The following is a 25,638-nucleotide window of genomic DNA, read 5'->3' on the forward strand; positions in this document are numbered from 1 at the left end:
TAAAACTGCAGTTGTTAATGAAGACAGATTTAAGTGATATCATGATATCCCTTCAAGATATGCCACTCTTTGAGAAAAGGGAAACTACTGATACATACCTAGAAAACTTAATCTGCTTAATCCAATAGCCCCTCTAGTGGCAGTGGTGAGAATAAGCCAGATTTTAGAAGTACAAATTTTGTTTCTATCAGTATTTGGTATAAACAAATAAGATTTATATATTTAGACAAATGCTGATAAATAGCTTTTATCTGAAGGTGTTTTATGTGTAACAAAGTGTCTTTCATAATGGAAATATTAGTATATTTAGAAGAAGAGTAGAGAAAACACAGGATGACTTTGAACCTAACACTGCCTATGTGAACTTCAGTGCCCTCTTTTGTCCTGCCTTCCTCGCAGAGTTGTGAGATTGACACGTAGGTGCAAAAATGTATTATTTTTTAAAAACATTAGTATTGTCATTAATTTTATTTCTTGGATATTAATTGATATTATATGTAGGAAGTTCTGTCTTAAAATATAAGGTCAGATTATAATGTTTTGTAGTTTTAGCCTCCTATCCTTGAGAAAATTAATACACCCTGCTTGCTTTATGTAAGAAAACTGAGAAAATCATGAACTGTTTTCTCTCTATTATATTATTCATGATTATAACCCTTGTTACCTATTTCCTCTTATCACTCTTCAGAGTAATCTTTGAGTTTTAGAAAGCAAACTCAGTTTTTATTTGTTAAAAATAGAGTCTGGGGGAAGGAATATGAAGTAAATATTGGAAAATATTAGCATTTGTCAAATCTGAGCGATGGATACATGGGTATTGGTTATACTGTTACGTTGGAAATGTTTTATAATTTAAAATATAGCATGAATCACAAAAAAGAAAGCAATTTTATGATGCGAATAGGCCCTTAAGCTATGGTTAACCAAAATAACCATAGTTTTCATCTGAACATGGTATTCTGAATCATGTTCATTTCATTCCACAGAGCGATAGTAAAATGTTCACACATGCAGTTTTCTGCTGGTTTACTCCAGACAAATCCATACCTCATGCCATGGCATCCTGTGCTTTTTTTTTTTTTTTTTAGGAGACTAGGTATAGGGCCGGGCATGGTGGCTCACGCCTGTAATCCCAGCACTTTGGGAGGCCAAGGTGGGCAGATCACTTGAGGTCAGGAGTTCAAGACTAGCCTGGCGAGCATGGTGAAACCCATCTCTACTAAAACTACAAAACATTAGTCAGGCATGGTGGCAGGCATCTGTAATCCCAGCTGCTTGAGAGGCTGAGACAGGAGAATTGCTTGAACCCAGGAGGCAGAGGTTGCAGTGAGCTGAGATTGCGCCACTCCCCTCCAGCCTGGTCAACAAAGCAAGACTCCTCCATCTCAAAAAAAAAAAAAAAAAGAGAGAGAGAGAGAGAGAGAGACTAGGTCTTACTACATCACCCAGGCTAGAATGCAGTGGCTATTCACAGACATGATAATAGCTCACTGCAGTCTTGAACTACAGGGCTCAAGCAGTCCTCTCACCTCAGCCTCCCAGGTAGCTGAGACTACAGGTGTGCCACTGCACTTGACTAGCATCCTCTCTTTCTGATGCTTTTGGACAAGAGTCCATTCTCATTAGACTCTTCCTTTTATGGTATATTACATGCCTTTAAAAAACTACACAATTATTCTGATTGGGCAGGGAGTAGAACAAGCATTTAATAAGAAGCCAGAGTTTGTAGTCCTGGCTCTGCCACTTACCGCTCTATCTACACTTTGCCTCTCTGAATATCACTTGCCTTTTCTTAAAATGAGCATAGTAATACCTATTCAGTCTAGCATACAGATTTGTTGAGAGATTATAGCATGCCACATAAATGAAGTTATAGATCCCCTGGCTATTGTCATACATTGGTACCTGTCTCTCTAGTAAGGCAGGGTGTCTGACCAAATCTCCAGACACCAGAAGCGTACAACAGAAAGGAGAGTAAGAGAGAGTGACAGAGGGGGATAGAGTATGGCAGGACCCAAATAACTGGCCCAGCAGTGATAATGGACAAGATGACATTTACAACTTTGAGATTCAATGATTTTATGAATGTACTACCCACAGAGTACAAAGTATCATTGAGCATATTCTTTGAAACATGATAAATTTCAGTTAGGATTTGGAACAAAATCCCTTTTAGTTGATTTCTGAAAATTAGAAAATTTCATGTTTTACAAAATAGGAAAAAAACATGTTTCCCAGATAATACGAAAATAATGAGTAAGGCTGGCACGGTGGCTCACACCTGTAATCCCAGCACTTTGGGAGGCCAAGGCAAGCTGATCACCTGAGGTCAGGAGTTCAAGACCAGCCTGGCCAATATGGTGAAACCCTGTCTCTACTAAAAATACAAAAATTAGCCGGGCATAGTGGCAGGCACCTGTATTCCCAGCTCCTTGGGAGGCTAAGGCAGGAGAATCGCTTGAACCCGGGAGGCGGAGGTTGCAGTGAGCCGAGATCATGCCATTGTACTCCAGTCTGGGCGACAAGAGCAAGACTCCATCTCAAAAAAAAAAAAAAAAAGGTACGAAAAAGCATTGAAAAGTGCTTATTTGTAGTAATGAGCTAGGCTGTCCCAGAACCTTTATCCTGCTATAAAGATAAATACCATGATGGTGTGCATCTCACTGCTGCTTTGTTTACAGTAGCTTTACAATAATTCTATAGAATCAACATGTTGTAAGTTATGTATTACAAGTTTTGTAAAATTAGCTAATATCTTTTTCTACTAACATAAAATTGTATTTGTTGATAGTATTCATTACCCAGTCAGTATTTTGAACCACATTCCATGTGATGCTGTGTTTGGGATGTTTTTTCCATTTATTCCATAGTAAATGAGAAACCATTGGCTTAGCATAATGATAATATGATCCAGCAAGGCAAGGAGCCCAGAACTCTGGGCATCAGGAACCCATCACATGCATATTGTATAGTATTTCAATACAACAGAATAATTTGCTGTCTTTTTTCCTAAATCAAAATGAAAAGGATTGATGAGAAATCTGTTCAAAATACATAGGTCAAGAATACTTTAAGTACACACATTATTCAAAATAATTCTGAGATGTTTGCCCAACTGGTTTAAGTTTGAAATTTATGTCGGGGATTTTTTTTTTAAGTCTGTCATGTTTTACACATAGATTCTACCTTCAGTTAGTACCTGGGCACTTTTTTGGCTGTATATGCAATGACTGACTGATGACTTAAAAGTTCTCTATATTGGTAGGCTGAACCTTATATGAGCCATTTTTCAAACTTTTACTTTTGGCCCTTCTCCTTGGGAGCTTGCTTCCCAGAGCCAGAGCTTGTGGACAGACCACAAGGAGAATTTTACCCAGACCCTGTAAGAGAACCTCATAGTAAAGGAAGCTATTCAGGTTGGAACCAGGCCTACCTTGCCATTTGGACCTTTCATATTTAGCTCTGTAAATGTATTTAAGTCCCAGTCTATGATTTTCTTGTGTGTTACTCATGAGTATTTTCCAGAATAAAAATCCCAAGCATGATGTAGTTGAACTTTGCTAGTTTGTTAGGTATGTTTGTGTGATTAACTTGTTAGCATAGCAGCAGTAGAATGACAAATGACTTCCTTGGAAACCTAGTTTGTTCCAGGTACTATTCCAAGTGTTTTATATGTTTTAATAGGATATCTTTTAATCCTCATAACAACCCTATTATGGTTACTTTACAGATGAAAAACTAAGGCAAAGAGAAGTTAAGCAACTTGTGCATGGTTAAACATCTAGCAAGTAGTGGTGCTAGGATTTCCACTCGGGCAGTCTGACTCCAGAGTTCACATTCTTAATCTCTGTGCTATGCCACCTCCTGACTAGCTTATCTCTTATAGAGTCTGTGAAGGTTATGTCTCTGGTAGGTCTCAAGTTCTCCCTACCTCTGTTACACCTGAATAAAAATAGAAATTATATCCTAGTTACAAATCATGCTATCTTAGTCACTAACTTTCCTTCTTCCTCTCTCATCAAATTAAGGTAAGGGGGCATGAATAAACTTCACTATCATGAGATATTTGTGAGAACATATGCTGTCTCGTTGAGAGATAATTTGGTTTCAAGTTAACAAAAACCTGCTGAAGCCAGCTCAAGCAAAGGAGATATTTATGTAAGGATACAAGGTTATCTCATAGAACCCAAGAGCAAGAATACAGCTGGGCCTCAAGGAGGGGGACGAAAGGCAGGAAGCAGAAAATCAGAAGCCAGAGTCACTCCCTTTTCAGTTGTTCTCATTAGATGTCCATTGGGAAGAAAGGGAAAGGAAGAGTCGGGCGGTATAAATAGGTAAGAATTTTTCAGAAAACAAGGATATGGCTAGATATATACTCCTCAAAAAGTATCTTTTCTGTACTGCATCAATTGAAGGGAAATGCCAATCACAGGTCACATTGCCCTGTAGATTCGTATGGATTTAAAGTGGTAACTAAACAATCCCTTTCAATTACTCCCAATTATCCTGTCCCTCCATAAGTCTTGATTCTTGGCATTTTGTTTATTCTCACTTGATCAGTCTCCGGTTAGGACTTTTCAACTGTTGTGACATCCAAAGATAAGACCCCTGTTTTCATCTCTTCTTCCCAGACCTTCGACCTGCACCATCAAAGAGCCTGTTGTACTTGCCTTTTCAAGTGACAGTCAGGAACCTGCCTCGCTTCCATTCCTAATATTCATCCTGTATTCATACCCCATATAAGTAGTTCATCCCATCTCTGCTTTCCTTGTCCTTTTTCCCCTACCTTTTCTATTCCCAACGTTATGAATACCTACTGGCTTTTCCTATTTCTAGGGATCCTCCCTCCTCCATTTCCTATTAGATAAACTCCAAATTCATCAGCTTGAGGGTTCTTCAAAGTTATGTCCCATCCTACGTATCCCAGTCATTCCCACTCAAGTCCTTCACTCTAAGCAGGCTATTTTCCACAGTGACCTAGAAACAGCACAGGCTTAACCATTATTCCAAGCCTTTGCTAGTACAGATCCTCTTGCTTATGAAGCTCTTTCCCATTCTTTTCCTTTCCACCTCTCAGAGTCCAACTCATTTCTCAGGGCCTCACTTAAGACATTCCCTCTAAAGAGTCCTATGGGATCTTTCCAACACCTCGGGTAACCAATTGTCCTGGCTTGCTTTGGATTCCTAGGACATCTGACTTTAGTACTAAAACAGGAATATTCCTAGGCAAACCAGGATAGTTAGACATCCTCCAGCATCTCATTGTCTCCTTTCATTATAGTGGCTTGTCAGAACAAAAAGCCCCGTGAAATCACCAGTAGCCACTACTTCAGCATGTACAAGGTCCTTTCTCCATAATAAGACTTAATGCTCCTGTTAGGCAGAGACCCGTTTGGTTCCCACTTCATACAGAATATAGTGCTGTACTCATGTTAATCCCTATTAGTGAATAAGGCGGTATAGTTTTAAGTTGGCACTATATCTAAAATCTTTTCCTTGTGTGTTAATTTCTTTGTCTTTATTTTTTTCCAGCCCAGATGACTTACTCAATGCCTTGAATGAGGGTATCAGTCGTGCTGATGTCATCATCACATCAGGGGGTGTATCCATGGGGGAAAAGGTATGAAAGATAGGGCCTGTAAAAATGTATCTGCTGTAATGTTCTTGCATATGGTGACTAACTGTGGTCTGGTAGGCATCTGATATTCATAACCAGGCTCCCAAAAAGCTGAAAATCCATGGGGCTTCAGAAATTACTGGTCTCTCTAAAAGGGATACAACGTTGGCAGGTTAGGGAGCTTACCCTCAGAAGCAACCTGGAGAATCCCACAACTTGCAGAATGGTTTTTGCTATTCGCCTGGAAACTTCTGACCTGTTTCTCACTCTATCGTACTACATTAGGACATCCTTTATACATATTTACCACCAGGGTAAAGCTCTAAGATCCTTCCTTCTACTCAAATTTAAACATGACTCCCCAGGAGCCAACCAATTCACCCACCATATGTTCCAAATCTACCAAGAATGCTTAGCTCCCCTTCCCCACAAGGAAGAAAGGGAGGATTAGGCATTCCTTTGGCTCCTCTTTACAAAATAATAATAATAATAATAATAATAATAATAGTGAAAATATGGCAAGGCACATTGGCTCAAGCCTATAATTCCAATACTTTGGGAGGCTGAGGTGGGTAGGTTGCTTGAGCCCAGGAGTTCAGGACCACCTGGGCAACATGGTGAAACCCCACCTCTACAAAAAAAATACAAAAATTAGCTGGGCATGGTGGCATGCGCCTGCAGTTCCAGCTACTTGGGTGCTGAAGTGGGAGGATCGCTTGAGCCTGGGTGGTCAAGGCTGCAGTGAGCCGAAATCACACCACTGCACTCCAGCCTGGGCAACACAGCAAGACCCTGTCTTAAAAAATAATAATAAATAAAATGATATATATATACACACACATATATATATACACACACACACACATTATTTTATAGCACTGTTTATTTGTAGATGGTATATACTTGTTCCTGTAAAGACTACAATTTGAATATTTCAGTAACACTAAGTTTACATTTCTTAATGAAATGTGTTAGCTTACGATGACTATTGGGTCCACTGAATAATGTTATAAAAGTAAAATATTCTTTATGAAATAACCAACCTTAATTTTTGGCTCAAAGATATTTCAGCATAAAATGTTTTGCCAGCTGATAATCCTTTTCCATGTTTTCTCTCACATTAATGACTGAACTGAAAAATTACAAAAATACCATCATAGCAATTTTTACTAAAATTCATATTTTCTAAGAGTTTGATAATCCTTTTCCATGTTTTCTCTCACATTAATGACTGAACTGAAAAATTACAAAAATACCGTCATAGCAATTTTTACTAAAATTCATATTTTCTAAGAGTTTGATTTATTTTAAACTAGATCTTATATATATGATTGTTCTTGATCTCTGTCCTCTTGTAGCTATAAAACTGCCTAAATTTATAAACCGACTCTTTGGACAGTGAACTCTGTTGGCTCAGAGAACAAATGTTAGAACTTAGCAACCTGAACAGAAGAATACCTGCCTTCCATTCACAAACTTTAGTGTTAGAGCCTTTCAGAATAGCACTACAGATGCTAAAAAGCTTGGAAGAAAAAAATCTCACATTACATCCAGGAGTGAAAGTGTTGAAGTGTGGGTAGGTGTTCTTATAGCAGACAAATTGCTGGATTAGTGTTCCCTCAAAGTCTCCCAGAGTCTTTAGCTCCAGGTAGAGCAAATTGCCGCAGAACTCTCCTGAGATCACAAAGGCTAGGGGCTGAGATCGGTACTGTAGCACAGCTGAAAGAAATAATTTTCAACGTGTCTGTTTTCATTTCCGTCAAACTGCCTGTGGTACTTTCAATATTACAAGAGCAAACCATGAAGTCAGGTCTATTTAAATGTTAAATTTGTTATTTCCAGGGCTTGTGTCTTGTATAATTTCTCTTAGTTTCTGATTAACCTAATTGTGGGTAATACCTATTTGGCAGAACTAACGTTTATCTTTTCTAGTACTTCTGGAGAGGTAACAAGCTTATAGCATATATAGGCTTGGCAACTGTGGCTCAGTTGTGGTAAGGACAGAACACTTCTCAACCTAACCTTCTCTATTAGTGCTAACAAAGATGTCAGTTATGCCAGGGATTTGCTCACCAGTAAACAAAGCCAATATAGTTAAGCACATTGGTTTTATTTATTTTACTCTCTGTGTAATAAGATACTTATACTAAACCTTTAATTTACTAGGAAAGAAATTTTAGGAACTGGGCATCCCACAGTATTCCTTAGGAGCTGCTAATTGTCCCTTCCTACCTCCTTGAGTGGGAATGAGATGATAGAGGAACCAGGAAGAAAGAGATAAAACATAAATGCAGCAAATTCCTGCCAGCCAACAAGTTGTAATTCCAAAAAGAATTTAGGGTACCTCCATAGCAGAAAGAAAATAATAAAAAATAGAACATCTGCTTCAGCCCAAGAGCTAAGCCTGAAAACCAGTTACTAAAAAGACAGGGAAATCAAGGAAAACTTCAGAAGCATTATGTAGCAGGCATGAATATTAAGTGCTGAACCTTAGGTATGCAAGAAAAGTATTTAATTCCATTTAAATTGTACTCTAAGTGCCTATGTTACAGGACTGGTGGGAAATTTTATTAAGCCACAACTGGAGCTTACTATCTCCAAGAATTATGCCAAGGAACCTGAAGGTACTTAAGCAGCACCAAAGCATCAGGGAGACACACCTGATCACTGGTCTGCACTGAATACATCTAGAGTATTCTTGTAGTACCATTAGGTCTCAAGTCTTTGCTCCTTTGGGCCATGCTAGGAGCACTAAGGTCAAGTAGAGGCTGGAAACCTCAGGGCAGCTAGCCTCCTTGGGTGTATTTCACAGCCATCCCTTCTAAAGTCTGACCACTTCCCCAACATACTGCCTGCTAAACAGTGAGGAGGGGACCCTGCTGCTTGTTGGATTCATAGACCAGTACCTTCTTCCCAACCAAGGAAAAATGATTCTTCTGCAGTTACTTCCCTAAATATCTCTCCCCTCCTTTACCTCACCGTGCCCTACATACCCTTTTCAAAGAGTTTCATTTTTACAAAACACTGAAAGTTTGTTCAATAGTTAAACAGTATCTGCCTTTGCCATGAAAACTAAAGAATCATATGCATTACTATAAGTTTTCCTTGACTTACAGAATTATTAAATAACTCAAAGATAATGAAAGGTGGCAATAACCCAGAAGGATGCACTAAACTGGACACCAGTGACCTTTTTTGTTCATTTCTGAGTCTCTTAATTTTTGCTAGTAGTGTCTCCACCACCGCCTATGATCAAAGTAATCACAGAGATAATAACTGATCACAAAAAAGGCCGGTTTCACGAGGTTTGCCCAATTATTTAGCACTAAAAGTTAATTAACCATGTAGGCTCCTTGATTTGTTTTGTAAGTCTAGAGCCAGGCAGCCTTAGAATAGTTAAAAGTAATTGGCTGGGCACATTGGCTCATGCCTGTAATCCCAGCACTTTGGGAGCCCAAGGTGGGCAGATTGCTTGAGGCCAGGAGTTCAAGACCAGCCTGGCCAACATGGCAAAACCCACCTCTACTGAAAATACAAAACTTAGCTGGGCATAGTAACACAAACCTGTAATCCCAGCTTCGTGGGAGGCTGAGGCACAAGAGCTGCTTGAACCTGGGAGGTGGAGGTTGCAGTGAGCCAAGATCGCATCACTGCACTCCAGCATGGGTGACAGAGGAAGACTCTGTCTCAAAAAACCAAACCAAACAAACAAACAAACAAAAAAACTAATCAACAATATTCCAAACAAACACACAGAAAAATTTTCTTTTAATATTTCACTTAGTCCTACATCATTCTTGTTCTGCTAAATGTTGAGTTAGCAGTCTGCTTTCCTGAAGCCATCTGCTTCAGTACTATATAAAAGTTACCTAAGCTGTATCACCTCAAAAGCCTGTACTCAAGAGGTTATTGTTTGATATCTCAATATCAATGTTAAAGTGCCTATTACACTCCTTTTCCCTAATGTTCTGAATCTGTCTCTGTTTCGGGCATAAACTATTGACTATAGCTTGTAGCAGAGCCTTCAGGCAAGGATCAGAGTAAAACAGAAATTCTCTGTGGTTGGCAAATACTTGAGAGCTGTGCTTAATTTACTTCTATAACCAATAATATCAGAATGGAAGATAAGTAACATTCTCTTTTGAGGTACATATGTAAGTATTTCACAGTAGGGTTTTTTTTGTTTTGAGGTTTTTGTTTTATTTTGTTTTTTGAGACAGAGTCTCACTCTGTCACCCAGGGGACAGTGCAGTAGTGCCATCATAGTTCACTGCAGCCTTGAATTCCTGGGCTCAAGCAATCCTCTTGCCTCGGCCTCCCAAAGTGCTGGGATTATAGGCGTGAACCACCATGCCAGCGTAGAAGTTTTTGATCAGTGTTTCCTCTGAGGGTAAAACAGCAAGGGCATTGTCAAATTACCAGGAACTTCCTGTAAAGCAAACAATTTCTGAAATATTTATATTAATAACAGTTTACCTATAAGAATCTAACCTAGGACAGACTGAGTATCTCTTCTCAGATATGGCAGCTCCTCTCATGAAACTTCAAACAAATCTAATTATTCCCAGCATTTCTTTGTATAAGATGAAAACAAATCTGGGATTTTCTAGAGGCCCTCTAGGAAATTTTTAAGATGAGTTTTGGTAAGAAAAGAATATTTTTTCCTAAATTTTTGTCTGATCTTTAAAAGGCAAAGTCAAAAGAGTTATTAAAAAAGGATGGGGCACTTGATGAAGACCTGAGAAACCATACTGGGTTACCTAATTTTTCAAAACAACAATAAAAGATTTGAAAATGAACATAGAAGGTAACATGATTGTAAATAACCTTGGCTCAGTTTGTAAATGAGGAAACTTTGTTCTTCGCTTTTTTATTTCTTTAAATAAAGATAAAATAAACAGAAAACACAAAAAGGCAAATTACACAAAAAGAATAACCTGTAGTCCCAGCTACTTGGGAGGCTGAGGCAGGAGAATGGCATGAACCTGGGAAGCGGAGCTTGCAGTGAACCGAGATCGCACCACTGCACTCCAGCCCGGGCGAGAGAGAGCGAGACTCCATCTAAAAAAAAAAAAAAAAAAAACCAAAAGAAGTTACTTATGTTAACATGAAATGGCTTTATTGTTGCTATTTTCAAATGAACCAAATTTTTTTTTATTTCTTAGTTTTAATTTCTAATATAGTAAATATCCATAGCTATAGCTCGCATAAACAAAAACTCTTAGGGATCCTTAATGAATTTTCATTTAAGAATATGTAAAGGGGTCTTGAGACCAAAAATTCTGAGAACTGGGCTTTAAGAAAAAAATATTATTTTTCCTTGAAAAACAAAAGAACACATATAGTTATACTTCTCTGTCATTATTGCTCCTTATATAATTGCAACTACCCATATTGATTATGATGTTTAAGAAAATAACTAATATCTATGTCATAGAGAAAACTAAGGAGCTTGGATAATTGAGAAATAATATGTAACCATTTTAGCAGTCTAGCAAAGCTCATAAACACAAAGAACACAACTTTCTACTGCCAGACACATCCCTTTTACACCTTAGGATAGCAAAGATGAATGAACACATTCATTAACATGACCCAAAGATACAACCTCTCCAGCAAAGTATGTTCACCTTAAAAAGTACATAGTTATTAACTATATAGTTTTAATTTCTATATAGTTAATAACTATATTCTTTTTAAAAAGTTAATAACTTAAAATGATGCTTAATAATAAATGCTCTAATATCCTATCTTAGAAATTAGGTATCTGATGATTTATTAATTCAATTTAATATCAGCTCAAGATTTTAAGTAAATAAAAATCTTAAATTATTTTGAAACTGATATACTATAAAACATAATAACTATTAACATTGTAAGGTTTTCAGAATAATTATTTGATTTTGTTGATCACAGTTTTATACTTTTTTATAATCTTAAATATTATATAGGAGGAATGTGAGCTTATTTGATAAATAAGCCTATAGAAGTTTAGGAAAAACCCAAGTGAAATAAAATGTATACTTGTGTTATACTTAAGATTGATGTAAATAAGAGAAAGAACATGGCTGGGTTTTTTTTATTATTGTTATTTAAGTTTGGGGTTTGTTCTTTTTTTTTCTTTGTTTATATGTATGTTTTGAGACAGGGTCTCAATATTTTGCTCAAGCTGGTCTCTAACTTCTGGGCTTAAGCGATAATCCTCCTGCCTCAGCCTCCCAAGTAGCTAGCATTATAGGTACACATCATCATACCTGGCTTTTGGCTTTTCTTAATAACTGGAATTATTAAGTTACTCTCATTTGCTAAAGATTTATCCTAATTATATGAACTCACATTCTCAAAATTATAAGTAGAATATTTTCAGTGTAGCATATTTAAAATATTAAAATTAAAATTATTATCTAGGAATTTTAGAAATATTTTATATAAGCACCTATTGTCTCTCTAAGCTAATTAGAACAGGGCACCTTTAAGAGATAATATAATTTATGAATACCTTACAGAAATAGGAAGGAAGACACTTCATACCCACAAAATGAGATAAATGCTTTTCTGTATTACAGACACAGGAACACACAGACAGATAAGAAACACAATAGCTTCAGTTCTACTTACAAGTTCTACTTATAACTTGAGCTATAAGTCAAGAGTAAACACAGAACCATAAAAATTCATCAGTCCAGTAATAAAGAACTATTTTCTTTCCTAGAGGGCACAAAAATCTTAATTGATTTGGTCTCAGAATTGACAATAAGAGAAATAAACAAGAAAGACTAATAAGTCAGATTCTCTGTCTTCTCTTACCCAAAAAAAAAAATAGATGTGTATCATCCTTTCACAGAGATCACCAAATGATTAGACCGTAAAACCAAATCCCTAATCATTCCTGCCACAAGGGGCAATACCTTATTGGCTGTGTGCAGAAACAAAAACAGAACCGAAATGAATATGGAGGCCAAAATTGAGAAACCAAAAGTTACCAGAGTTACAGTTGTATTGCTGCTTGGAATTCACTGCAGGAACCAAGGAAAGATGTACGCTTCGTTTGTTTGTTTTTGTTTTTGTTTTTTGGAGACATTGTCTCGTGCTGTCTCCCAGGCTGGAGCACAGTGGCATGATCTTGGTTCACTGCAACCTCCGCGTCCCGGCTTCAAGCAATTCTTATGCCTCAGCCTCCCAAGTAACTGGGATTACAGGCGCACGCCATCGCGCCTGGCTAATTTTTGTATTTTTAATAGAGATGCTGTTTCACCATGTGGGCCAAACTGGTCTTGAACTCCTGACCTCAAGTGATCTGCCTGCCTCAGCCTCCCAGAGTGCTGGGATTTCAGACTTGAGCCACCACGCCTGGCCTGTACCCAGGTTTAAGCCACTCATAAAGTGTACTTCTCTGCCAATGAAGTTTAACTGGCTGTGTCCAGTGAATCAATGGAGCATCTCAGTGGAGCCTCTGGAATTGTTAAAGTTTAATTTTTTATAGATAAAATCGTTAATCTTGATTTTGTCTCCTTTCTTGGTTTACTCACCATACCTCCTTTTTGTAAATAAATTCAGTTGTTTCATAAGTGTTCATAGTATGTACAACTTTTATATTCTACCTAGAAGTGATATTATTACCACTTCATATATAGTATAAGAATCTTACAATGATAATACTTCTGTTTTTCCCCTCTCAACATCTGTGCTACACTTGCCATAAATGTCATATTTACATATATTATTGAACCTTCACTATATCATTATGATTTTTCTTTAAATGATCAATTGCTTTTAGCAAATGTTATATGATATTTAAAAATCTTACATGTTTGCCTATGTAAAAAAATTATGAATCTCATAAATATATAAAATGAACATGTTTCCAAGATTTTCTTTAACTCAACAACGAGCAAATAAGTAAGATGTTATGACCTATTCAAAGGAGAATTCAAAGAACACACCCATTTCAGCATTCTTGATTACCCAGATAATCAGGTCATCAAGAATGCTGAAATAATTTGCTAATAGATGCAAAACGGATCTATACCCACCACAGAATAATCAATTACATCTCCACTGGGCAGAATTCATTTACATTTCTTTGGGTAAAAATTATGTTCACTGGCAGGGCGCGGTGGCTCACGCCTGTAATCCCAGCACTTTGGTAGGCCGAGGTGGGTGGATCACGAGGTCAGGAGATCAAGACCAGCCTGGCCAACATGGGGAAACCCCATCTCTACTAAAAATACAAAAATTAGCTGGGTGTGGTGGTGTGCGCCTGTCATCCCAGCTACTCAAGAGGCTGAGGCAGGAGAATCAGGGAGTCAGAGGTTGCCCTGAGCCTAGATTGTGCCACTGCACTCCAGCCCGGTGACAGAGCGAGACTCCGTGTGAAAAAAAAAAAAAAAGTGTTCACTGTCTTAGCTTAAGCTGCTATTTAGAAAATACCAAAGTCCAGGTGTGGTGGCTCACGCCTGTAATCCCAGCACTTTGAGAGGCCAAGGTGGGCAGATCACTTAAGCTCAGGAGTTCTAGACCAGCCCAAGCAACATGGTAAAACCCCCTCTCTACAAAAACTATAAAAATTAGCTAGGCATAGTGGTGCTTGCCTGTAGTCCCAGCTAGTCAGGAATCTGAGGTGGGAGGTCAAGGCTGCAGTGATCTGTGTTCACACCACTGCACTCCAGCCTAGGCAACAAAATGAGACCCTGTCTCAAAATAACAAAAAATACCATAAAATGGGTGGCTTAAACATTTATTTATCATAGTTCCGAAGGTTGGGAAATCTAAGATCAGGGTGACAGCATGGATGGGTTCTGGTGAGGGCCCTCTTCCAGGCTGCAGATAGCTGACTTCTCCTTTTACGCTCACATGGCAGAAAGAAAGCTAGCTAACTCTCTGGCCTCTTCTTATAATGGCATTAATTCTACTCATGAGAACTCCACCCTCATTACCTAATTACTTCCCAGAGCCCCCACCATCACATTGGGATTGGAGTTTCAACATCAAATTTGAGGGTGGGGAGAGACATATTCAGTCCATTGCATTTACCATCAGTTTTACTCCGTTTCATTGCTGTAAAATAGCCGAAAAACACAACCAGAAAGTGGGTGTTGCACTGGACACCCAGTATTCTTTTCTGCCCATTTCAAAGTCTTGCACAATTTTTCTGATCACTGGTGTTTCTCCTTACCTCAGTTGAGAAAGAGACTTATTCCTTCATCCATTCATTTTTCTTCTTCTCATCTGACTCTGGGGTTCAGAATATCAGACAAAGATCCTTGCTGCTTCAATAGGTAAACAAAAATGTAAGAACAATGATTATTCTCAGCCTTTATCACTATGTCTGGTACCAGTTTTCTGTCTGTCACAGGAGCATGAAGCCCTCCTTCATGTTCAAAAAGAATGAAAAGGGCTATTTTTAAAAACAATTTTTGCAAGAGAAATAAAATACTTTCATTCATTTAGCAAACACATAAGCATCAGCTTTCCAAACTCTGCATCATAACCTTCAAGGCCCTGCAACTCTGGCTTCTGCTTATCTCTTCAAACTCAGCTTATACCTCTCTCCTACTCATTCACTACCATCCATTGCCTTTTCAGTTCTATGCACGCTTTGCCACTTCGGAAGCTTTCATTTGTATGTCCCTTTCTCTGGAATTCTCTTCCCTCCACAATTCACATGCGTGAATCCTTCTTATCCTTCAAGGCTTAGCTAATATATCACTACTTCTTCTAAAATGAACTTTCCTGTTCTCCACACCCTCATCATTTTCTATCCCAGCACCTGCTTATTTCCTTCATAGCATGTACCACAAATTGTAATTATTTTATTTGTTGGTTTACTTGTTTTTGGCTATTTCTCTCCAGTAAAATATAACAGGATATCTTCGTGTCAGGGACTATGTCTTTCTTCTTTACCATTAAATGCCTAGCACATATGGAATTCCTAATACGTAATAGGCACTCAGAAATGTTTGGTGCACTAACAAATGAATGAGTGAAAGGTGTATGCTCTTCATTAAGGATTCATGATATAGATATAGATATAAAAGACAAGGTTCCTGTTCTCAAGAACTTTATAGTTTAACAAAGGATACGTATCAGCTATCAAAGCAGTTGCTCTATAACCTAAGTGCATAATGTTAGAAGCATTTAGTGCTATAAGAGCATATAAGAAAGATCTGAAGATTTCTGCTTCTGTTATGATAGAATAGCATATTTGGACCAATCCTCCCACCAAGAACATCTATGAAAACTATATAAATTTTTTTGAAGAAAAGAAAAAGCAGATGTCTGAAGAGAATAACCAAGACAGCCAGGATTCCAGGCACTAAGATCCCAGAGAAAAGTGAACCACAGAGAAGTAAAACTGGAATTCTTCACCATATTTTTCCTCAAAGCATTTACTAATTCCTAAGCCAGGAATGAGGTGGGATGAGAGCTCTAATAGTACAGGAGGCAAAGAAGCCAAGCATAAAAAAAAATAGCGAGGAAGCTAATGAAATAAGCAGGATTTTAATCAGTCTTATGAGTTCAGGACCTGTTATAGAGAAGGAGCCCTGGTAAATATCTCAGGCTTTCAGTTTAAACCCTTGAAGGGCTATGCTTTAGGAATAAAGACAAACTGGAGATCAACTAGCCATCACAGGGACTGAAATCCAGCATCAAACTATCTCAATCCCTGATTAGATGAAGACAATTTGAGTTTTCCTTAACTGCCAGAAGACCTGAAATTCTTTTTGGAGGAATATATCATTGTCCAAAGCCTTTTCATCTTTTTCACACCTAATATTTGGGCTTCCATTTGAAAAGTTACCAGACCTGTCAGAGATAGAGCAAAATGACTAAAAATTAAGATAGGAAACAATTGATAAACTAGACCTAAAAATGATGCTGATATTTATATTGTCTCACATGGACTTTAAATAACCATTATATGTTTAAGAAAAAGTGATGACAAAATGGGAAATTTCACTAGAAAACTGGAATCTATTCGTAAGAATCAAATAGAAATTTTAAAAAAGGGATAGAAAATTTAGAAATGAGCATAAAAGACACATGGGATATGGTGAAAGGTCAAACATATATGTAGATGAAGTCTAAGAAGGAGAGGGGAGACAGAGTGAGCAAAAACAGTATTTAAAATATTGGCAGAGAGTTTTCCAAAATCAACAAAAGACATCAAGCCAGAAATTCTAGGAGCTCTACTAATCTCGAGCCAGATAAATGAAAGAAACCATACCTAGGTAATCAGCAAAACTACTGAAAACCAAAGACAGAGAAAATTTTACCATAAGGACGCATTGCCTTCAAAGGAGCAACAATAAAACTAACAAATGATTGAAGTGAAAATGACGGAACCCAGAAAACAATGGACTGGGATTTGTAAAGTGCAGGAAAAAAATACTGCCAATAGGGAACTCTATAGTCATCAAAAATTTATTTCAAAAATGAAGGTGGAATAAAGACAGTTTCAGCCAAACAGAAACTGTACGGACCTAGACTAAATAGAGTTTTTAAAGTAGAAGGATTATGGAAGCATGGAAATGCAGAAAGGACTAAAGAGGGTTAACATGTCAGCAAATGTAAATAAGTGTTGATCGTGTAAAATAATAATGCCTTGTGAGGCTTAAAATATAAATAAATACTATACAGTGAATATATAAATATCAAGTATATATTGTCAACATAGTATATGTAGAAAATATACAACATAGTATATGTAGAAAATATATACAATAAATAAAATACATATACTTAAAATGTAAACATATACATGCACATATGTATATGCTTAAAATGCATGTAAAATATATACACACAACAGCATAAAAGGTAGAAAGGCATAAATTGAGTTGATATGTTTTAAGGTTCTTGTATTGTCTGGGAAGTGATTTTTAAAAACCCAATTATGAGTAGACTGTAATAAGTCAAGGATGCATATTATAATCTCTAAAACAACTACTAAAATAATAATATAAGAATATGTAACTAACAAGCTAATAGAGGGGAAAGAATATTAAATAAAAAATATTTTATGAATCCTAAGGGACGTATAGAAGAAGAAAGAAGGAAACAAAAGCAGAAGTGACAAATGGTACAGTGATAGTTTTATACCCAAATATAGCAGTAATCATACTACATGCAGGCCAGGTGTGGTGGCTCATGCCTGTAATCCAAGCACTTCAGGAGGCTGAGTTAGACTGATCATGTGAGGTCAGGAGTTCGAGACCAGCCTGACCAATATGATGAAACCTCGTCTGTATACAAAAATTAGTTGGATGTGGTAGAATGTGCCTGTAGTCCCAGCTACTCAGGAGGCTGAGGCATGCAATCGTTTGAACCCAGGAGATGGAGGTTGCAGTGAACCGAGATTGCGCCACTGCACTCCAGCCTGGGTGACAGAGCAAGACTCTGTCTCAAAAAAAGAAAAAAAAGAAAAAAAAAGAAAAGAAAAATTATACTAAATGTAAATAGACTGAATCCTTCAGTTAAAAATTGTCATTCTGGATTTTTTAAAAAATAGCTAATCATATACTGCTTATAAAGACATAGAAAACTGAAAGTAAAAGATTTGAAAAAGTTATAGTGTAGCTATATTGATAACAGAGAATTCTTTTTCTTTTCTTATAATACATTTTTATGTAGAGCAAATAGAGAAAATTAAGGTAAAAAGGATTACTAGATATTAGGAGGGACATTTTATTATTTTAAACGAGTTAATTCATCAAGAATATGTAAGTAACATTTACAAATTTATTATATCTAATAAAATAACCTCAAAATGAAAAATATGTTAGTTAATTAATAATCAGTATTTCATCTAGTCCCCCAGTCTTTGGAATTCAGAGGAGGCTGAGAAGATGACTGAGACTAAGATGAAGGTGGGATAGACAGTGGGGTAGAAAGAGTATTCAAGGCAGAAAGAAGAACATTTTCAAAGACTAGAGGCAAGAGCTTGAAAAACCGACCAGATGTGTTTGTTCACGTCTGTAATTCCAACACTTTGGGAGGCCAAGGCGGGTGGATCTCTTGAGGCCAGGAGTTCAACACTAGGCTGGCCAACATGGTGAAATGCTGTCTCTCCTAAAAATACAAAAATTAGCCAGGCATGGTGGCATGCACCTATAATCCCACCCAGCTACTTGGGAGGCTGAGGGACAAGAATTGCCTGAACCTGGGAGGTGAAGGTCGCAGTGAGCCGAGATCATGCCACTGCACTCCAGCCTAGGTGACAGAGTGAGACCCTGTCTCAAGAAGAAGAGAGAACGAGAGAGAGAGAGTGGCGGGGGGAGAGGGGGTGCGGGGCAGGGGAGAAGGAAGGAAGGAAGGAGTCTTGCTAGAATGTAGACGCAGAGAAAGATTGATACAGAGGAATGTGGCCGGGTGAGATGGATGAGAACAATGACTAGGGGACTAGAAAATATAGGAATCTTTGATATTTAAAAGATGATATGGCTGGGTGCAGTGGTTCATGCCTGTAATCCCAGCACTTTGGGGGGCCGAGACAGGTGGATCACCTGAGGTCAGGAGTTTGACACAAGCCTGGCCAACCTGGTGAAACCCTGTCTCTACTAAAAATACAAAAATTAGTTGGGCGTGGTGGTGCGTGCCTGTAATTCATTCTCCCCACAGGAGGAGGGTGGCACTATTGGCAAGGAGTGAGATGATGTTGGTTGAGGCTGTGGAGATAGAAGGGAACACATGTTTACAAATAAAAGTACCTCATAGCTTGTGAAATATTTAAAATGTAGGCAGGTTACTGGACTCACTTTTAGATTAGTAAACCAAAAAATTTAGTAATAGACCTAGCTAGGTTTGTATTATTTAAGAGAAATGTTAAGGACTGCAATTTTTTTCTTTCTGTCTACACCACCAGCTGCAGAGCGGTGTTATATATCATTTCCAAAGATCAGATTTGGGAATCTGTGGGTTGGTCATAGCCACAGGTTAGTTTTGTTTTTAATACTAGAATATAAAGTTGGAGTAGTTAAACTCCCTTGACTTTCTGTTTTAGAGTTCCCTTCCTGTTTTTCATTTTAGTTGAGTTATTTAGATTTAACAAATCTAAATAATCTGTGGGCATATGTTCAAGTCTGTGGACATATGTTCAAGTCTCTCTTCAAGGAATGTATATGGCTTTAAGATCATTAAGCAGAATGGTGTAGGATACATACATGTAGGTTGCTTGCCCAGGCACAACTTAAGACATATTTGTTAACATCCTTCCTCAGACATAAAATTCTATCTTAGAAGAGAAACAACCCACCAGCTAGTGATGTTATACATTAATGTAGTTGTTTTGTTTTTATCTAACTTTTCCTACTAGAATGTACTTTCTATGAGGACAGGGACGTTGTCTCTTTTGTTCAAGGCTGTATGCCCCTGCACATAGATTGGTACTCATCATATACCAAGTGTTAAGCGACTATTTATTGAATGAATAAATGGATAAATGAGGAATGAAGGAATATTGTGTTACGCAAATCAACTTCATTAAAATAAGAAAGATGTTTCTTTTCATTTCAATCTTATAAATTAATTTAATGTTCATTTAAAGTGTTGAAAGTCTAATATTAAAATGTTTGAAAGTAAAGTGATTATTTTTAATGTTTGCAGGACTATCTCAAGCAGGTGCTGGACATTGATCTTCATGCTCAGATCCATTTTGGCAGGGTTTTTATGAAACCAGGGTATGAAAATAATCTTGTTATCTCATATATGGGGTTGGTTTGGCTTGCTTTAACTAACAAACTTTTAAATGCCTTCTTTTTACGTTTCCTATCATGAATTAACTATTCCCAAAAAAAAGAAATATAGTATTAGGATCCTTTGCACAAGTGCAGGTCCTAATGAAATAGGAATTCATCTTCCTTATGAGTCACTGAGTTTGGTATGAACAAAACACAGCAACTTTCCAAACTTTTTCTCCTTTTTATTCTCATCCCTAGTTCCTTCTTCCTCTTTTTCTCTTTTTGCCCAAACTGCTTCTTTCTCTCTTTTTAAAAATAATTAATATGAGAACTCTCAAATATACCCAAAAGTAGGGAACGAACCCCCACCCCATGTACCCATCACCCAGCTTCAGTAACTATCAACATTTTTCTGTAATTGTTTTATCAATACCCCCACCCCACCCTGCGTTTTAGTGGGGAGAGAGGACTGGATTGTTTAAAAGCAAATTCTAGACATGTCATTTTGATATACATTTGAAATAATAATACTAACAACAGTATTCTCTTACCTAACCACAATGGTATTATCTCATCTAACAAAATAAATAATACTTTAATATCATCTAATACCCTGATCATATTCAAATTTCTCCCACATATCAAGAAAAAGAGTGCCTTTTTATAATTGTTTTGTTTGATAAGGATTGCGTTAAGGTCCACTCAGTGTATTTGTTTAAGTCTCTATTAAATGAGAACATTTTCTGCCCCCACCCTTTTTGTTGTTGTTGTGCCATTGACTTGCTAGAGAAAATGGATCATGTGTACTGATGAATGGATTTGGCTGATTACTTCCTTAGGTTATGTTCCTCTGTCTCTGATGTATGCTATAGATTGAAAGATACAAAGGCTTGATTAAATTCAGGTTTAATTTGTTTTTTTCCTTTGCAAGAATGTTTTGTTAAGTTGACTGTCACACTGCTTCCTTCTGGTCCCCAGGAGGAAAGAAAAATAACTAAGAAAAATAACCATGAATTTGCACATCTCTTAAAAATTAATAACACCTAAATAAAGAAGGGCTGATGGAGGTCCTGAAGTCAGTTATAAATCCTCAAAGGTTGCCAAACGTTGGTGTTAGTGAAAGATATGGCCATATCTTTAAGAAATAGTTTAGACCTTTGCTACTCTATGAACCTATGATTTCCTGTTCAAAGACCTCAACTGTATGGCTGAGAGTTCCAGCACACCTCCATGCTGTTAGGGACAACAGTAATGATGCTTTACTGTTAATGAACCCTAGGAGAGAAGCCGAGAGGCTTCTCAGTTGTTATAAGTGGGCTATGGGTACCATCAACAAATTTCAAAAGCCTTTAAAGTATCAAGCTAGCCCTCCTGATAAGTGCCTCATGTCAGTTCTAGGATAGAGATCAGGCTTTACCTCCACAATTTGGCCATTTTTAGTATAGAATTAAGATTATCCCTAAAGCTTTGTCCACAATTTGATAGAATTCTTGGCTTTATATTTCTGTAGTTGCCTGTTGAGCGTGCCCCAATATGGCTGCTGCTGATAGGGCCTTTTTATTATTGAAACTGCTGAATTGGGGCTGGGCATGGTGGCTCACACCTGTAATCCCCAGCACATTGGGATGCTGAGGCGTGTGGATTGCTTTGAACTCAGGAGTTCCAGACCAGCCTTGGCAACATTGAGAAACCCAGTCTGTATAAAAAATACAAAAATTAGTTAGGCGTTAGTTGCTTGTACCTATAGTCCCATCTACACGGGAGGATGAGGCTGGAGAATCACTTGAGCTGGGAAGCAGAGGTTGCAGTGAGTCAAGATCATGCCACTGCAGTCCAGCCTGGGTAACAGAGTGAGACCTTGTCTCAAAAAAAAAAAAAGAAAGAAACTATTGGATTTGGATCATTTTGTCTTACACAAATATTATTATGCTATTGGGTATACCTCCTTTTTTTTTTTTTTTTTTTCCTGAGCCCATGGGCAGTACTAATCTGATTAGAATACAGAGAATATCCCAAAAGCATATCAGTGTGCTTCTCAAAACCTCAATAATTGAATTGGGCCGAGTGCAGTGGCTCACGCCTATAATCCCAGCATTTTGGGAGGCCGTGGGGGTGGCTCGCTTGAGCCCAGAAGTTGGAGACCAACCTGGGCAACATGGCAAAACCCTGTCTCTACAAAAAACACAAAAATTAGTCGGGTGTGGTGGCACATGCCTGTAGTCCCAACTACTTGGGAGGCTAAGGTGAGAGGATCACTTGAGCCCAGGAGGCAGAGGTGGCAATGAGCCATGATAGTGCCACTGCACTCTGACCTGGGCAGCAGAGTAAGACCCTGCCTCAAAAAAAAAAAAAAAAAGATTTAATTAATTGATTGTTCCATTTGCAGAGGGAAAGAAGCAAACACTACTTGCCCTCACCTCTCTTGTCCCAGAGAAGAGTTATTTGTATAATATCTGTTATTTAAAATATTCTCAGTGCCTGTGATAACTTTTGTACTCTTTTTTTAATCTGTTATTTACCACTCACTTCAACTTTAGCAGTTCATCAATTCCTAATGTTTAATTTCCTCCCTTAAAATCATAACACTCTGTGACCTCAACCATTGCGTAAATGCTCTTACAGTCTGATCTCAAGAGGAGAACTGAGTAATAGGTTTTGAGTTCCAAGGAAATGGCTTCCAGAGCTTAAAAAAAATTCACAGTTTAGCAATAGGACATTTATGATAGCAATGCATAATAACAAAATATTTTTGTAATGGAATCCTTTTTTAATGAGTACCTTTATAGAAATTACATTACCTACTTGCAAGATGCAAAAGATTGCTTAAATTGGCCCTATAATTTAAATGGGCTTTAAATACAGTGGAAGAAAGAAGGTGTTAATACATTCTCTCCTCATTCTTATTATCTGTGGGTTTGCTAAAATAAAGTAGTTTCGAAGTTTAAATGGGCTTCTTTTAGTTCACCAGAATTTTATGCTTTTCTAAAGGTAATAAGAACTTAAAGGTAATTGCTACTTAATATTAGAACAGAAGAAATGTAAAACACACAAATACAATTTGGCTTTGCTATTTCCACATAACAGTGCTTTCAGAATGCAATTAAGCTCTTTCATTTTAGAGGCAAACATACTCAGAAAAGCATTCGGAGTATTAGCAACCAGATCTACCAATCACTGTTTTTATTGGGTCATCTACAATGAGCATAGCTGTTATTAAGAACAAATCTTTGAAATTATTTGCATCACACCATAATCATTGCCAAATAACCTATCCATAAATCAGTATCAAAATCTAATCTCAGTTTTCTAAAACACAGCAAAGAATCAGAAAGTATGCAAAAGAAAAGCCTCAGAGTGGGCCAGGCGCGGTGGCTCATGCCTGTAATGCCAGTGCTTTGGGAGGCGGAGGCGGGCGGATCACGAGGTCAGGAGATCAAGACCATCTTGGCTAATACAGTGAAACCCCGTCTCTACTAAAATTACAAAAAATTAGCCGGGCGTGGTGGCTGGCGCCTGTAGTCCCAGCTACTCAGGAGGCTGGACCAGGAGAATGGTGTGAACCTGGGAGGTGGAGCTTGCAGTGAGCCAGATCACGCCACTGCACTCCAGCCTGGGCAACAGAGCGAGACTCCATCTAAAAAAAAAAAAAAAAAGGCCTCCCAAAATAGATGTCCAGAGATCTAACTGGACTAACACTACATAACCATCCTGTGAGGTCTTTATCCACATATAAGCTAAAGTTAGAACAACCTTGGTTCAAATTTGTGTTCCCCCACTTAGTAGCTGAGTGACTTGGACCACATTGCCTAATATCTCTGAATCTCAGTTTCCATATAAAATGGGATAATAATTGTTACCTCATAAGCTTGTTGTAAGACTTAAATGAAATAATGAATGCGATGCATAGATGTTACTTAAAAAACAGATATTTTAGCCAGGCCCAGTGGCCCAAACCTGTGGATCACTTGAGCTCAGGAGTTCCAGACCAGCCTGGGCACATAGCGAGACCTCATCTGTATTAAAAATTAAAAAATTAGCTGGACATGGTGGTGCATGCCTGTAGTCCTACCTACTTGGAAGACTGAGGCTGGAGGATTGCTTCAGCCCAGGAGATGGAGACTGCAGTGAGCCATGATTGAGCCACTGCACTCCAGCATGGGTGACAGATCAAGACCTTGTCTCAAAAAATAAATAAATAAAAATAGATACTTTTATTATTACTGTTATTATTTTCATTCTAACAATATAACTATTGCTATCATTCTCTGGTTCTCAAACCTAAAACCAGCTTTAATGGTCAAGATGATAGCAGTTTTGCATTACAAGGTGCCACAGGGAAAAAAAAAAAATTGGGAAGAAATAAAAAAACCGAAACAAGAAACAAGAACTATAGAAACATAGCAATGTGGGGTTATGGTTGGGGTGAAAACAACGCATAGTTCTCTTGTGACCTAACATCACTGTATTACAGCAGAGTAGAACACATTAATAATGATGGCTATAAATCATCAAAAAAAAGTCAGTGTCGCTGTATTATTGCCAAAGGTAATGAGTGAGGGATCTATTTTTAAAACATCAACCTCCAAAAATAGTAAAAATAAAACAATTTAAGTGCTGAAAAGGTTAATATTTCATTAGAATTCTGCATTGCTTAATGTTCATTAATATAATGAGATTTTTTAGCTAAAATTCTATATAAAAGGTAATGAATAGGAAAAAAACACTATTCTCATATGCCACTCACTCCTTCCATCCAACCTCCCATGATAAGAGTTCATGTCAAAATCTTGAGGAAGTATAATTTGAGAATATTTTTAAATTACTACTAATTTTGGCCGGGCACAGTGGCTCACACCTGTAATCCCAGCACTTTGGGAGGCCGAGGTGGGTGGATCACCTGAGGTCAGGGGTTCAAGACCAGCCTGACCAGCATGGAGAAATCCCGTCTCCACTAAAAATACAAAATTAGCTGGGCGAGGTGGTGGCACATGCCTATAATCCCAGCTGCTCAGGAGGCTGAGACAGGAGAATCACTTGAACCCGGGAGGCCAGAGGTTGCAGTGAGCCGAGATCGCACCATTTCACTCCAGTGAAACTCCATCTCCAAAAAAAAATTACTATTAATTTTGTTCTAGTCATGATATTTTATTTTGATATTTCAAAAATAATGTCTTGATAATAGGGAAGTGTTTATGTCTATGCTAAAGATAGTTTTAAAAGGCTAATACAGAAGAAGCACGATTGAAAGAAAAAGGTTAAAAAAATACTCATTTTGAACAATAGGCAACTATCTGATAGACATATTATCAGGTAGTCTTCCGGTCTTCTGCTTTTTTTTTTTTT

General features: G+C 37.6%; 1 protein-coding gene across 8 annotated transcripts in view; it reads left to right on the top strand.

The window, feature by feature from the left end:
* Positions 1-25,638, top strand: part of GPHN (gephyrin) — a 767,219-nt gene that overhangs the window by 723,825 nt on the left and 17,756 nt on the right. For all 8 annotated transcript variants that reach the window (XM_011994243.1, XM_011994246.1, XM_011994241.1 and 5 more), the window contains 2 exons: positions 5,533-5,620; positions 20,222-20,295. In XM_011994243.1, the coding sequence (XP_011849633.1) occupies positions 5,533-5,620; positions 20,222-20,295 (162 nt within the window). The remainder of the gene's footprint in view (positions 1-5,532; positions 5,621-20,221; positions 20,296-25,638) is intronic.

Source organism: Mandrillus leucophaeus, unplaced genomic scaffold (genome assembly GCF_000951045.1).
Source record: "Mandrillus leucophaeus isolate KB7577 unplaced genomic scaffold, Mleu.le_1.0 Scaffold448, whole genome shotgun sequence".
Classification (NCBI taxonomy): domain Eukaryota; kingdom Metazoa; phylum Chordata; class Mammalia; order Primates; family Cercopithecidae; genus Mandrillus; species Mandrillus leucophaeus.